The following is a 14250-nucleotide window of genomic DNA, read 5'->3' as shown; positions in this document are numbered from 1 at the left end:
CTCGCCACCATCAGAGAGCTAGCTCTTAAACACCCCCACAGCCCCCACTCCCAAACCCTATCAGAGCCAGGACTATTTGAGACTTATGGCGGGAAGAGGTTAAAGTCACTGGCCAGGTTCCGAGGCCCCACTCCTCGCTCCCTCCCCTTCCTTACAGGCCCAGCTGTCCTGTCCCCCTAAGTCCTGAGAAATAGATCTTAAAGCCTTCCTTTCCTGGCTCCTATTTTTCTCTCTCCAGTTAGATATCCCTTTCCCTGAGCTCAGTCCCATAGCTGGGAGTCTCTCCTTCGCATGTCAGGCTTCGCTGTGCCTCAGGGCTGGGAGGAGGGGGTCCCCGGCCCGCCGTCAGAACTCGGGCGCCGGGCGGGGGTTTCTAATTAGGCTAGGTGGCGGCAGCAGCAACCGGCCTTTCGGCGTGGGCACAGGGTACCTCCTCCGTACCCAGTTCCATTACGCACATCCCAGTCACTTCCCGCCCCTCCCTGCCCCAGGGAGGAGCCAGGGAGGGGTTAAAGGGAATGAATGAATGAGGTAACGAGTCACCCCCGTGCTCCGCCTCCTGGCCTTGCCACCCAGCGGGTCTCCCAGTTCTCCAGTTGGGGCGCGGAAAGGAAATGGCGAGAAAGCTGGGTCTGAAGAATACGAGGCGGGTAGGTAGGGGGAGGGCTCCCTGTGAAGTATAGGGGCCCTAGTCGGGCCCCTTGGGGTTTGAGGACAGGGCTCCACAAAGGCCTGGGAAGGGGAGCGGCTAGTGGACCAGAATTAGAACCGAACCCTAGAAAGACCGGGCCTTCGCCAGCCAGTAGTGGGGCAGTGGGCAGGGCTACTCGGAGCGGGACTTAGAATGATCGACAAGGGAGGCTGCACGGAGGCTGCAGCTTGGCATAACCCGGCTGGAGGGACCTAAAGTGATGGGGTGACTTGAACGGCAGGTCCATCCAGCAGGTCAGGGGCGGAGCTTCCTCTCGCCGCCTCTCCCCCACCTCTCCTTCTTCCTCCCCCCTCCAAAGAAAAAAGACACACTGAGAAATCAGAGCCGGGTGGACTAGGTGGTTGAGGAGTTTATTTAGGGTAGGAGAATTAATCCTATTTGTTCTTCCTCGGGGAGGTCTTCAAACAATACCGAAGGGCTAGGAAAAGGGGGGGGGGCGTCTGGAGGAGAGGGGGAGGGACCACAGCCAGACAAAATGGCATACACAATCACAGGCACTACCGACGTCACAGACACAGCGGAGGGTGCAGGAGAGGGACTCCAGACCGGGCCTCCGGCCACCCTGGGGCGGGCGCGGGTGTGGACGGAGGGAGGAGGCAAGGAAAGGGGAGGGAGGGGTGGGCCGGCCCCACAGACCCGTTGGCTCTGTCCTCTGACTACCTAGCTGTCCCATCACGCGGGGGTGGGCAAGGGTGTGGGGGGTGCTTCTCTCTGGATCCCACCCCTCACCCTCCAAGCCTTACCTCTCAGCTCCTCCCAGGCCACCTCAGCCCTCAGCTTTGACTAGGGGTATTCCCCCCTCCACTGCCAAACCCGCCCACTTTAAAACACTTTTTTCACTGCTCCATTGGGGTGAGCTGCCCCTTCTGAAACCACCATGAACACCCGCTCTACGCCCCGCCCTGTCTAGAACCCAGACCACGACCTCATGTCAAACTTGGCCCATTCCTGAATCCCACTTCTTGCCTTGCACAAGATCTGCCCCCGCTTAGAATCAAACTCAGGCTCCTGAATATTCCTAGCTACACCCCTTCCGTGCACTCTGGTCCCAATCCAAGACCCGCCCACTCTGGAGCCTCACCCCCTGCCTGGTTCAGGCCCCACCGCTCTAGAACGCAGTCCCCAGGTCCCAGGTCACACCCCTTCCATAAAACCCTGTCCTATTCCAAACCCTGCCCACTTTTGGGCCCCTACCCCTGCCTCACTCAAAGCTCCACCCATTCTAGAACCACGCCCTCAGCCTCCTTCCAAGCCCTGCTCCAGAATGCTCTAGGGCACCCCTCTTCCTTAGACTCTAGTTCCAGTATGTCTGGAACCCAAACCCCTTGCTTACTAGTCCTCTCCACCCCAGAGCTCCTCTACAAGTCCACCTTGGGTCAAGTCCCCCAGTTTGCCTTTCTCTCCTCTCAGGGTTGAATTTCCCCTAATGGCCCCTGTTCAGGCATTGCTGGAGGAGTCAAGGCCAGTTGGGAGAAGGGAAGGGAGAGAGGGGAGAGAGTCTGAAGTCACACTGACCCTCCCCACACAGCTGAGACCTGTCTTTTCCCTGTCCCCCTTTCAGAGTGCCCCAACCTCAGGGCACAGGGCCAGGGAACAGAGAGGGGCCAAGGGATGCAAGGGATGGGGTGGGGTTAGGAGAGGGGCCCACTCAAGGTCAGGCCCCTAATGCATGAGGGGTGTGGAGTGGGGGCAGGGCTCAGACAGATAAATAGATATTTATATATAATATATATATATATAAACTGCAAAGAGAGTTAGCGTCTCCTGGCTTGAGGGGCGGAGACCTGGGGTATAGGGGTGGAAAGGGGGGCAGGGCTTCTGAGCTCTTGCCCACCCATGGGGTCCTCCCGGGCCGCACTGACCTGTGGAGACAAAAGACACAGAAAGGAGAGGGGGTCCAGACGTAGGTTGCGCCCTTAGGGAGGGGGGCTGGGCTGCTATGCTTCCACCTTGGCTTTACCCCCTGCCTGCCATGCCTTTTCTTCCTTCCTTCTTCATTTATAGTCCTCGGGTCAGCTTCATCCCAGCTGCCCCTACCGCGAAGACAGACCTTTTGCCCACTAGATTAAGTACCAAAGACATTATGGTCCCCCCTCCCCCAACCCAAAAATGTCCATTAACAGGTACTGTTCTAGCCTTTGGTGATACACTGTATTGGGCAAAACAAAGCTCCTTATCTTTGTGGTGCTTGCCTTGTGACAGAGAAGACAGACTTCAAACAATAACAAAAATATGTAAGTGAGTTATCTATCCTCACAGTAGCCTTACAAGGTAGGACATCAGGTGATAGTAAGTGCAATGTAAAAACAAAAGGTAGACCAGGGTGAGGGGGATTAGGAGTGCCAGTAGAGGAAGAAATGTAGCTGTGGTAAGTAGGGTTGTCAGAGAAGACCTCATTTAAGAAGTGATATTGGAATAGAGTTAAGGAGGTGAGGGAATGAGACATGCAGATAACTGGGATGAAGAACATTCCAGGCAGGGGAACAGCCAGTGCAAAGGCCCTGGGGTAGAGCCATGTCTAGTGTGTTTGAGGAACAGCAAGAAGGTCAGTGGGGCTCCAGTGGAGTGAGCAAGGGACAGTGGTAGGAGGTGATGTCAGAGAGGTGAGTAATGGGGTCATAAAGGGCCGTGTGGACTAGGTTGTGAGGACATCAGCTTTGACTCTGGATGAGGTGTAAGTCACGGGAAGATTTTGAGCAGAAAAGCATAAAATGAGAGTAAAGTGTCTCATGTCGTTTCTATTATTTCCTCAATAAATGTTTCTTAACATTAGTAGGGCTCTAAGTGATGTGTGTACAGCATGAATAAGTCATGGTCACGTCCTGTGGTTTAGTGGAAGAGACAGTCAATAAACATATAAACTAATAATTACAGACTGTGGTAAGAAAAACACGGGGTACTATAAGAGAGATAAGAAAGGGGACTTTAAGAAGCTGGCCAAGTAAGGTTATCAGTGTGTGTGGGTGGAAAACTCCAGGGGGAAAGCAAGTACCAAGGCCCTGAATTTGGCTTGTGCCTGGAATGCAGTTGGGGGTGGGGAGTGGGAGGAGGTGGGAGGTCAGAGAAGGGACAGGTGACGCTTGGCGTCATGCCTGGTGAGGGCTTTGGCTTTTAAGGTGAGTGAGATGGGTGCCCAGGCAAGGCTGTGAGCACAGGAGGGCCGTGTCCAGATTTAGGATTTAACAGGATCCTTCCCAATGCTGTGAGTAGAACAGAATGGGGATGCGGGTAGAAAGCTGTGAAGATGTCCAGCGGAGAGGACAGTGAGACGTGGAAGATTATGGATATATTTTGAAGGTAAGAGTCAACAGGAGTTTTTGATTAATTAGACGTGAGATACCTAATAAACTCCTCCCTGCCCTTTCCACCCTGGCCAAGTGCCAGAAGCTACCTCCACCCACGTGTTGCCATCCCCCTGCCTCTTCCCATTTCCCTCCCTCATAGGTGAGGAAATCACACTTCTCTTTTGAGGCCCAGCAAGAAGGCCTGCAAGGCTTTCCATTGCTTCCGCCCGCCCCCTTCCTTCCGTGAAATTCCACACCACCTCTCTCACCACACGGGTTGGGGAGAGATGGCCGATCGATCACCTCCTCCGGGATTGGTGAGCTTGTCTGACCTTCATGACCCAAGCCCCTTTACCCTCACCATCTATTGGCCTTATTGGAACATACTGGCTTACTAATCACTTCTAAGGCCCACCTCCTCTTCCCTTCGTGGATTCCTGCACTACGCAAGTCCCCCTGCCATTCCCTTCTTTCATTGGTTGCTCTGCCCGCTTTTCTCTCCCCTCCCTTCCCTCAGGGAGGCGCTACTACTTCTCTCCCATTGGCTTCTCATTCTGCCCATCCTCAAGCACCACTCTCTTGCTCTCCATTTGTTGGCTAGTGTTTCGTCCTTCGCATGTAGCTCCGCCTCTCTATTGGCGCCTTCAAACCTCCACCCCGTGCCTACGTACCATTTACTCTTGACTCTTATTGGCTCACTGACCCGCCCGTCTCCCTTCCTGTACCCTCCTTGGCCGCGCCGCCCGCCCGTCACTCACCAGACTACATCTGATTGGAGAAGGAGGTGGGCGCACCCTGAGGGCCATAGCCTTGCTGCCCGTAGTCTCCCTGAGGCCCGTAGCCGCCGCCACCGCCGCCGGCGGGCTGCCCGTAGTCGGGCTGGTAGCCGCCCTGGGGCCCGTAGGAGTCCTGGGGCCCGTACCCGCCGGGGCCCTGCCCGTAGCCCGCCTCGCCATAGGCGTCCCCGGGCGCTGGTTGCTTCTCTGGGGCGCCGGGGGGTGCGCGCATGAATGGGGCAGCCCAGCCTGTCTCCTTGAACACGAACCACAGGTTGCCGACCCAGAGCACCAGGTTCAGGAAACCGAACACCTGCGGGGAGACAAAGCCTGGCTGTCGTCCTGCGCCCATTGAGTTGGCCCCGGGGGACGTCGAGGCCGCCTGCGTCGAGCATAGATCCGTGGCCTCCCGAAGGGTGGTGGTAATAAAACCCGGACCCTCTAGAGTCCTGGCGCATGAACGCAAATGTGCAGAAAATTCACCTGGGGTAGGGGGCATGGGCCATGTTAGAATTCAGACTCTCGAGGATGTTGACATCTATCACTATGACATACACACATTTATACATGTATAAAATATAATATAAATTTGTAATAGAGTAAAATGTTCAGCATAAATTTTCATTATGTATGTAGATATACCACTAACAGATGCACATATACACATGTATATACGCATATACAAAGTATATAAATATATGCTTTTATATTGAAACAAATATATGGAGCTTAAATATATACAATATAATTCAATTTGGGGACAGGAAGTAATATCTCCTCTTTACAGTTGAGGAAACTGAGGCCCAGAGAGGCTAATGTGCTCAATGTCTCACACCCAGCAAGTGACAGAAAAAAAGTTGGTATCTTAGTATCTGTAACACTTGTATACAACTTACCACATGCCAGGCCCTTTTCTAAGCACTTTGTATGTTACTAGTTCACTGAATACTCAACTTTGGAGCAGGACCTCTTAGCAGTTTTCAATTTACATGCTCAGACTGAGGTGGAGAGGTTGAGTAACTAGTTTGAGGTCCCAGAGTTGCAGGTGGCGGAGCTGGGATTGAAGCTCAGACAGTCTGACTCTGGCCAGTAGGGGGAGTCCAAGTGGGAAACATTTCAAGTTATTCTTCATTTTGCATACTGTATAAGGACATTGAGGTCCCAAGACGGTACTGAGTTGCCAGAGGTTCTCCACGACTAGGCTGGGCCTGGGATCCAGATCTCCCAAACCTAATCGGACAGACAGTCTCATATTCCCCTCCCGGGGACTATTTGTTTTAATTGCTATCTTATCCTTCAAGGCCCTGTTGTTGGCATGCCTCCTCCAGGGAGCCCTCTTGGATCTCCTTTGAATTCTCCCCTAATTCTATTCTCTCCACCAATCCCCAGGCCAGACTGTGAGTTTCCCAGCCTCCCTCCCCAACTGGCCCAGCGGTCCAGCCACCTTCCCAGGGCTTACCACTGAAGTGTTGAGGCCAGAGGTCACAGGGTCCCTCAGCTCCTTGCATGTATTCCCCCCCTGGTGGCAGACAGACATCCCTTTGATAATGTTCTCTGGGTCAGTGGCCATCTTCACGTCTGACAGCCCCTTGGCCCACGCTGATGAGCTAACCAGCCACATGAAGGCGAACACTGCCGTGGCCAGGAAGTCCTAGGACAGGCAGGGGAGAGGCAGATGGCACTGTGAGTGGGCTGCTTCATGTCATGCTGCAGGGCCTCCTCAGATCACAGGCTTTCTTGGGAGAGGGAGGCCCTGCAGAAAAGCCCTGTCTCTTCCCTGCCTTTTCAGCTCTGAAGCCCCCAATACTCACTTGAAGGTGAGCATTCCTAGCTTGGGCGTGTGTGTGTGTGTGTGTGTGTGTGTGTGAGAGAGTGTGAATGTGTGCGTGCACGTGTGTGTCTTTGACACAGAGGATGTGGGAGTGTAATTGTGTGGGGGCGGGGATTTTGTGGGATGGTTTCCAAATCTGTGAAAATAGCGTCTTTCTACTTTCATCTGAATGTAGGAATTTATGTCATTTTGTGTCTGGGATGAGGGTGTAGGAGTACAGCTGTGTAGGAATCAATGTGTCTGGGTGGGCATGATGACAAGCATGACTGTCACGGTGAACCTCTGTGCACCTTCCTTTGATCTAGACTGCGTGGTGGTGTGCGAGGTGGCAGGTTTCCAGAGGTGGGCCTGTCTGGGATTCTATGTGGGCTCTGAGTGTGTCCCTGTCATTCTATGGTTGGGTTTCTTTGATGCTCACAGCAGCGACAGCGGTAACATCTGTGGCTCTTATGCTGACTGCCGGCATGTGGGGCTGTCTAGGGTTTGGGAGTGGCCTATGAACATGGCCGTGTCCCTGAGGCTCCATGTCCGCCCCCACCCCGGGCCCTGCACTTGAGTGGCTGTGGGGGGCTCACCATCATGGGTCCTTTGTTGTTCTCTCGGTACTTATTCTGCAGGAAGATGTAGGTGGCCAGAGCCCCCATGGAGTACAGAAAGGCAAACACAGCTACAGTGACAAAGAATTCGGCCGATGAGGAGTAGTCTCCCACCAGGAAGATTTTCTCAGTGTCCCCTCGGCAGGTGGGTGCATCAAAGTACACTTGGTGCAGCCTGTGGAGAGACATGGCAGGTGTGGGCCAGACCCTAAGAACACCCACCATCCCCCCTGCCCAGTCATGGTCCCAGGAAGAAAGAGGAGGAAATAACCATTCACAGAGCACCTACTGTATACCAGTCACATTTTACTGATTGTTCACAGCATCCTGGTGAAATAGGTCTCATTCAACCCTTACTCCAACCCAGGCACTTTGACCTCTTGGTTATTTGTAGAATGTACCAGGCACCCTCCCACCCCAGGATCTTTGCACTGGGATGCCCTTCTCCTATACATTACTCCCTTCATGTCCTTCAAGTTTTGCTCAACTTTCACCTCAGTGAGGCCTTTCCTGATCTCAGTATTAAAATCAAATGGAACCATTCCCTCCCAGTGCTCCTTAGCCCCCTTCCTAGCTCTGTTTTTCTCTGTAGCAGTGATACCCCATGCATCTGACATATCATGTGTTTTACTTTTTTCCTGGATTTTTCCTGTAATTAAAAGAGGGCTAGGCTTTTTCATTTGTTGCGTTCACTGCTGTATCCCTAGGACCTGGAACAGTGCTGCCACATAGTAGGTGCTCAATAGATGTTCATCAAATGAAATGTACAGAGGCTCAGAGAAGTGCATTAACTTGCCTAAAGTCACACAGCTGGGGAGAGAATGGCACAGTTGGGCTCTGAACACTGTGTCTTCCCCTACATCGTGTTGACTCTTCTCCCTACCCCACTTCAGGTCCCCAAGAGAAAAGAAACGTATGCATAGCAGAGGAGAGCACAGAGACTACAGAACAGAAGACAGACAGACAGACAGGAGGGTAGGAGGGATCCTGGAGCACACAGAATGGATGTACGTATGTGAGGTGGGGAGGCGCAGGTTGGGAAGGTGTCCTGGGACTAAGGCCTTTCCTGCGGTGTAATGGAGGTCATAGGGAGAAAATGCGTGTAGGGAGAAGGTCTGGGGTGGGGTCCCTAGACCTCTGGCCTCAGACTGGGGGGCAGGATCCTGAGACTGAGCAAATGGTGCTAGTCCCCTTGTGTGGCAAAGGTTCTGAGGGAAGGGGCTTACACTTACTGATCACCTACAAGGCACTTTAGCTAATTGCCTCATTTAATGACCCTCCCCCCCCCCACTTCTCTAAAGCAGGCATTAGTATATCCATTTTACAGATGACCAGAGGCTCAGCAGGGTTGTGTTAAGTTGCCCAAGGTTGTACCGCTGCTAAATGACAGAGTGAAGAGTTTAATCTGGGTAAGTTTCTGGGTTCCTAGTAGGCTGGGTTGGGAGAGGGGGTGTCTGATGGGAAATGGGGGGCCCTTGGGGGTTATCAGGGCAGTGGGGGGGTCGGTCAAGGGGACCAGGGCAAAGGCTTTTTCCCCCAGGAGACTTGTGGGTAAAAGGCAGATCTTCACGACTGGAGGTCCTAGGTATGGGAGCTCCTGAGGAGTCCACAGGTTTTTGTGGCCTTCTGGATTCCCAAAGGACTCCCAGCAGTATCCCATGCTGCCAGCTCCCCTCCTCCCCGAAACTCTGTTCCCTGGCTTCTGTGCACCAGTGGATCCCTGCTCCCCACTGCCCCTCAGGCCACACCTCCCTGGTGCCGCTTTTTCTTTCAACCATTGCTCAGGGTCTGTCCTGGATTTTCCTCTCTCCACTCTTCCCTCTCCCCCATGGGTGATCCCCTGAGCCTACATTTATCCTTAGTGCTCGGAAGTGCCCAATTTCCAACTCAATCCCTGACCTCTTTCCTGAGTTCCTTAAACTTGTTTATTTTCTTTATTGTGACAAGCCCTGGTGGAGCGCTCATCATGTGCCCTGCACTGTGCTAAGCACTTCACAAGTATTAACTCAGTTGCTATGCTTCATAACCTTGTACGGGGTATAATTATCCCCTTTTACCGACGAGGAAATTGAGACCTGGAGCAGTTACGTGATTTGTCCTAGGAGTGGAGGAACCTCAGAAGCCTCTACTGAAATTGTGTCTTTGGGTCTCTGTCTTCCCACTCCCCAGGAGGGAAGCATCATTGCGAGGGCAGCGACCTTGCCTGTTTGTGCTCGTCCTCATGTTCCTAGCACCTGGCACACAGTATGAGTCCAGTAAATATCAGAATTGCTTAGCTGGGTTTAATCATTCCCTATAGCTAATCAGACCCCTTCGTTATTCTCTGGGATAAAACCCTGCACGAGGACCCCCTCTTTGAATTTCTCCCAGTCTGCAATCATCCTTTTTATTAATTTATTTGTTAAAATGTTGGCTCCATGACGCTAGGGAGCTTGGTCTGTTGTTTTTTTTTTTTTTCCCCCTGTTATGTCCCCAGCACTTTGAGCAGAAACTGGCACACAGTAGGTTCTCCAAAAAAACGTATATGGAATGAATGAATGGGAATTAAATAATATTGGCTGACATAATTGAGCAACTAGTGCTCTAAGGCTATTTATCCGTATATACTTCTACTTTTGAATCTTGTTTATTGCTGGTCTCCTGCCCCTCCCCATTCACTAGAACACAGCCAGAGGGCAACAGCCTATGCCTGTCTTGCTCACCAGATGTCCTAGATGTCCAGAGCAGTGCCAGGCACAAGGTAGGTGCTCAGTGCATGCGCAGTGACCTGAGCCAGTGTGGTCTCCTGAGGTGAGGGCTGAACAGGAGCCACCAGGGAGGCAGTGTTGGCCAGTCTTACCCCACCCCTACCCTCTCTCTGGGGATCCCCCCCCCGGTGGGCTGGGGTGGGGGGGCGCACCTGAAGGGGTACTCGAATTCAACCTCGATGCTGAGGTCACTCTCTGACTTGTTGGCACACTCCACACTCAGCCGGAGCTCCCCGGAGTAGCTGCCGCACGTGGCAAAGGCGAAGATTGCAAAGACCTTGGGCAGCAGGGACGGGGGCGGTCACGGTGAGCCTGTGCACATGTGGGCTGGGCTGCCCTCCCCTGGACAGACCGGGGCCCAGCACAAGCAGCAGCAGATGGACCAGCCCCCACCCCCACCCCCTAATCAGGGCTCCTCGGCTCCAAGGACAAGCTGATTACAGGGGTGTGGCTGTCTCTTCCAGTCTTTCTCTCAATGTCTCTCTGTCTCTACCTCTCAGTGCTCTGACCCCCCTCCTTCTCTCTTTTATCTCAGTCTCTTTATTTCTCTGTCTCTCTGTGTATTTCTGCCTGTCTTCTGTTGTTCTCTGTGTCTCTATTTCTCTTGGTATTTGTTTCTCTGTCTTTCTCAGATGTCTCTTTGTCTCTGTATCTCTGTTTCACTCTCCGCCTCTGACTCTCTAGTATCGATATAGGTCTCTGTCTGTCTCTTTTTTCTCTGGCTCCATCTGTGTAAATGTATGTCCCTCCCTCTGTGTGTTTCCGTCCTTGGTCTGTTTGTATCTATCTCCCTGCTCTGTCTCTGACTTGGTCTCTGTATCATGCTCTCTCTGTCTCCCTTGTGCATCTCTTTTTCTCTGTGTATCAGTTTCTCCTTTCCTCTCTCCTCTGAGTATCTCTCTTTCTCTGTTTCTGTCTCTCCCCCATCCCATTTTTTTTTCCCTGCCACTCTTCCTGTGTCTATTTCTCTTGGCATCTCTGTTCTCTGTGCATCTCTGTCTCCCTTTTTCTTTGTCTCTTTCTGCTTGTCTCCACTCTCTTTCATCTCTCTGTCTTTTCTTCTCGGTATTTCCATCTCTGTCTCCATCATTCCCTGTCTCTCATTCTCTCAGTCTCTTTCACTGTTTCTGGATTTCTCTGGCTTTGCATCTTTTCCGCAGCAACCAGCTTCAGGCTCCACCTCCCCTGCCCCTCTCTCACCTCAAGGGAGGAGATAGGACGTCACATTCTTCCACCTCACAACGGGGGTACCCTTGGTCTTACATGACGTCACATCACAGCCCATCTATTCTCTGGCCCCGGCCCCTTGGGACCTCACCCTGGAGCCCAATTCTTCCAACCCCTTCCACCCCCACCCACCCACTCACCCATCCATCCATTCCTTGCTCCCCACCCCTACTCTTCCAGACCCCACCACCTCCTTCTCTCTCCCCATGGCCCAGACCACACTCACCCATTGCAGCACCTTCACGAAGCCAAGGGGCTCCTTGACCACCCGGAACTGACCCCCGGCCACCAGCTGAGGAGAGAAACGGTGGCGAGGGGGTGGGATTGTTGGGGATGGAAAGGGAGGTGAGGGGCAAGGCCACCAGGTGATGACCCCTGGGACTAGGGCATGTGACCTCCGGGAGTGAGTGATGTTGGGAGAGAAGGGGTGGGAAGGAGAAAGTGACACTTCAGGGAAGGTGTGAGCACAGAGTCTCTGAGAGAAGACCCTCGGGGTTCAGGACTGAAGGGGAGGTCTGGGGAGATGGTGAGGTTGATGGCAGAGGGTTGTTGGGGTGAGGAAGATGGGGATGGGGTTCGGACTAATTAGGGAAGGGGAGAAGGTCTGAAACAGTAAAGGTGAGTCAGATGGCGAAGGGGATCAGGTGGAGAGAGTGAGGAAGGAGTCGGGGTTCATTAGGGTGGGGGAGGGGGTCTTGGGTGGTGAAGGTGAGTCATAACAGGAGGGTCAGTTTGGCTAGGGTGGGGGAGGGGTCTGCAGCGGTAAAGGTGAGACAGATGGTGGTGGTGGTGGGTCTGAAGTGATGAGGATGGGGAGGGGTTTGTACTGGTTAGAGAGAGGGTGAGGTTCTGAGGTGGTGAAGAAGAGTGAGATGGCAGAGAGGGTATGGGCTGATTAAGGTGGAGGAGGGCTGGGACATGGCTTCACTGGATATGCATTGGGGGAGGGGAGACTAGGGGTTTTGGAGAGGCAAAGTCGGATCGTGTCCCTTGGTCTGCTCTGGGGGAAGGGGTGGTCATCTACTGGGGTACCTTTCCTGGGAGGGGCAGGTGTCAGCCCTCCCCCTCCCCCACGCCTTCTGTCGCTCTATTTCCTAGCTCATCTACCAGCAACCCCCATCTTCCTTCCACTCTTCCTCCTCTCCCCCTCCCCGTTGCCCCTACTCTAGCCCCAAGACCCCTCTTCCTCTCCTCATGATCGCCGGTAAGGAACCGGGCTTCTGGCAGACCCCGCTGCGGCAGTGAGGACGGCCCTCGCTGCGGCAAAGGGCGCGCTTCTTCTTTTCTCCACCTCCCCCTTCCTCCCTCGCCTGCCGCAGACCCCAGCCCCAGTGCCGGGGACCGAGTGTCCGCTGCCAGGACCCTGGCCACCACCTCTCAGAGTCGCCTGATCCGTGGCGATCCGGGCGGGGAGGCCGGGCAGCGGCGGGCTCTGTCCTCGGTGCTGGAACGCGTACCTGATTCACCACGTCCATGTCTGCCAGCAGCTGCATCAGCAATGCGGGGGGCGGGAGGCGCCTGCTAACAAGGGCGGGCGCGGGGCGCGGCGGGGGCGGCGCGCGATCGTCGGAACAGCCAGGCGGCCGCGGCTCCGCCCCTCGCGCCCCCGCCCCACTCGCGGCGCGCGCCTGCACACCGCGGGCCGACCCGAAATCTCGCCGGCCGCCATTCCAGCCCTAAAGCTGGAGCCGCGAGAGCGCCCTGGGAAGATCGGTGTCTCGGAAAACACATCTAGAGGTCTGGGGAGAGGAGGACCGTTCGGTCCCGCGGTACGGCGTTTTTGCCACTTTACGGAGTTTGTTGACTGTGTTCCTTACAACAGCCCTCTGTGGTAGGGACTATTAGCCCCGTTTTTACGGATGAGGAAAATGAATCCCCAGAGAGGTGAAGCTGCTTGCACAAGGTCGCCCCGCTAGTAATTGGCAGTGCCCAAAGTCTCAGCGATTTAAACATAGTTCAAGGTCTTAAAAACCCCTCCCTCCTCCTCCAACCATCTCCCCTATTTCTCTCTTTCCTTTTAGTCAAATTTTTGCCTGCTCCAACTCTACCCTTCACGTCCTGTTTATTCCTCAGCCTTCTTTTAATTGGACTTTCCCTCCTTCATGCCACTGAAACTAGGCCCACAGGTCAATGGCGAGAGCCGTGTTGCAAAATCCAGTGGATAAATACAATTGGAGTTTAAGATGGTCAACCTCATTTATGCTAAAAGAAATGCCTATAAAAACTACTAAGATACTGTTTTTCATCTTTGAGGGTGGTGAATATAAAAGTTTGCTTAAGTTCAATATTGGCAGGTTGGCCAGAAACAGGCATTCCCATAAATTACCAGTGGAAGTTAGATCGGAATAACCTATGTAGAGGGCAATTTGGCAAAATCCAGCAAACTAACAAATCCATATACTGTTCAGCTCAGCATTTATACTTCTAGGAACTTATCTGACAGATTCATACATGTGCTAAAAGATGTATGTATAAGATGATTCACTGCAGTGCTGTTTATAATATGAAAGCGTGGACACTCCCTAAGTGCTCATTACTAGTGGCCCATTTAAGTAAAATCCGATAGAGCCACAAAATGGAGTACTATGCAGCTGTCATTAATACTAATATGGAGGGGCACCTGGGTGGCTCAGTCGGTTAAGCATCTGCCTTCGGCTCAGGTCATGATCTCAGGGTCCTGGGATCCAGCTCCACATCGGGATCCCTGCTCAGAGAGCTTGCTTCTCCCTCTCCCTCTGCCTACCGCTCCCCCTGCTTGTGCGTGCGTGCATGCCCATGTGCGCTCTCTCTGTCAAATAAATAAATAAATAAAATCTTTAAAAAAATACTAATATGGAGCCTTGGAATGATCACCAAGATAGTTAAGTAAGACATGCAAGATGCCAAACTGTGTGGGAATTGTGTGGAAAGAAAAGGAAAGGATTATATTCTAGTTATATAGAGAATGGCTAACATTTTAAATTGTCGCTGTTCCATGTCAAGCACTGTTGGGAGAGCTTCAATGTATCACTCATTTAAATCCTCACAGCAACCCTATAAAGCAGGTACTACTACCATCCTCATCTTACATCTTTTTT

General features: G+C 53.1%; 1 protein-coding gene across 1 annotated transcript; it reads right to left on the bottom strand.

Moving 5' to 3' along the window:
- Positions 1-1043: 1043 nt before the first annotated feature.
- Positions 1044-12734, bottom strand: SYP (synaptophysin). The gene is made up of 7 exons (XM_006738395.3): positions 12631-12734; positions 11400-11465; positions 10099-10223; positions 7179-7374; positions 6232-6423; positions 4755-5085; positions 1044-2574 (listed from the first exon to the last, which is right to left on the bottom strand). The coding sequence occupies exons 1-6, from the start codon at positions 12664-12666 to the stop codon at positions 4759-4761; spliced, it is 942 nt and encodes a 313-aa protein (XP_006738458.1). The 5' UTR covers positions 12667-12734; the 3' UTR covers positions 1044-2574; positions 4755-4758.
- Between the last annotated feature and the right edge of the window lie 1516 nt (positions 12735-14250).

This window comes from Leptonychotes weddellii, chromosome X (genome assembly GCF_054177405.1).
Source record: "Leptonychotes weddellii isolate Sample4059 chromosome X, ASM5417740v2, whole genome shotgun sequence".
Classification (NCBI taxonomy): domain Eukaryota; kingdom Metazoa; phylum Chordata; class Mammalia; order Carnivora; family Phocidae; genus Leptonychotes; species Leptonychotes weddellii.
Note: the sequence above shows the minus strand (reverse complement) of the source record. Positions and strands in the feature narration are given on the sequence as shown.

Excerpts from the sequence above, each read along its gene's own strand:
- SYP (XM_006738395.3), bottom strand. The coding sequence starts at position 12,666 with ATGCAGCTGCTGGCAGACATGGACGTGGTGAATCAG. Across the intron at positions 7,375-10,098 it reads GAATTCGAGTACCCCTTCAG|GCTGCACCAAGTGTACTTTG; the intron begins GTGCGCCCCCCC and ends GTCTCTCCACAG. Across the intron at positions 6,424-7,178 it reads ACAACAAAGGACCCATGATG|GACTTCCTGGCCACGGCAGT; the intron begins GTGAGCCCCCCA and ends TGCCTGTCCTAG.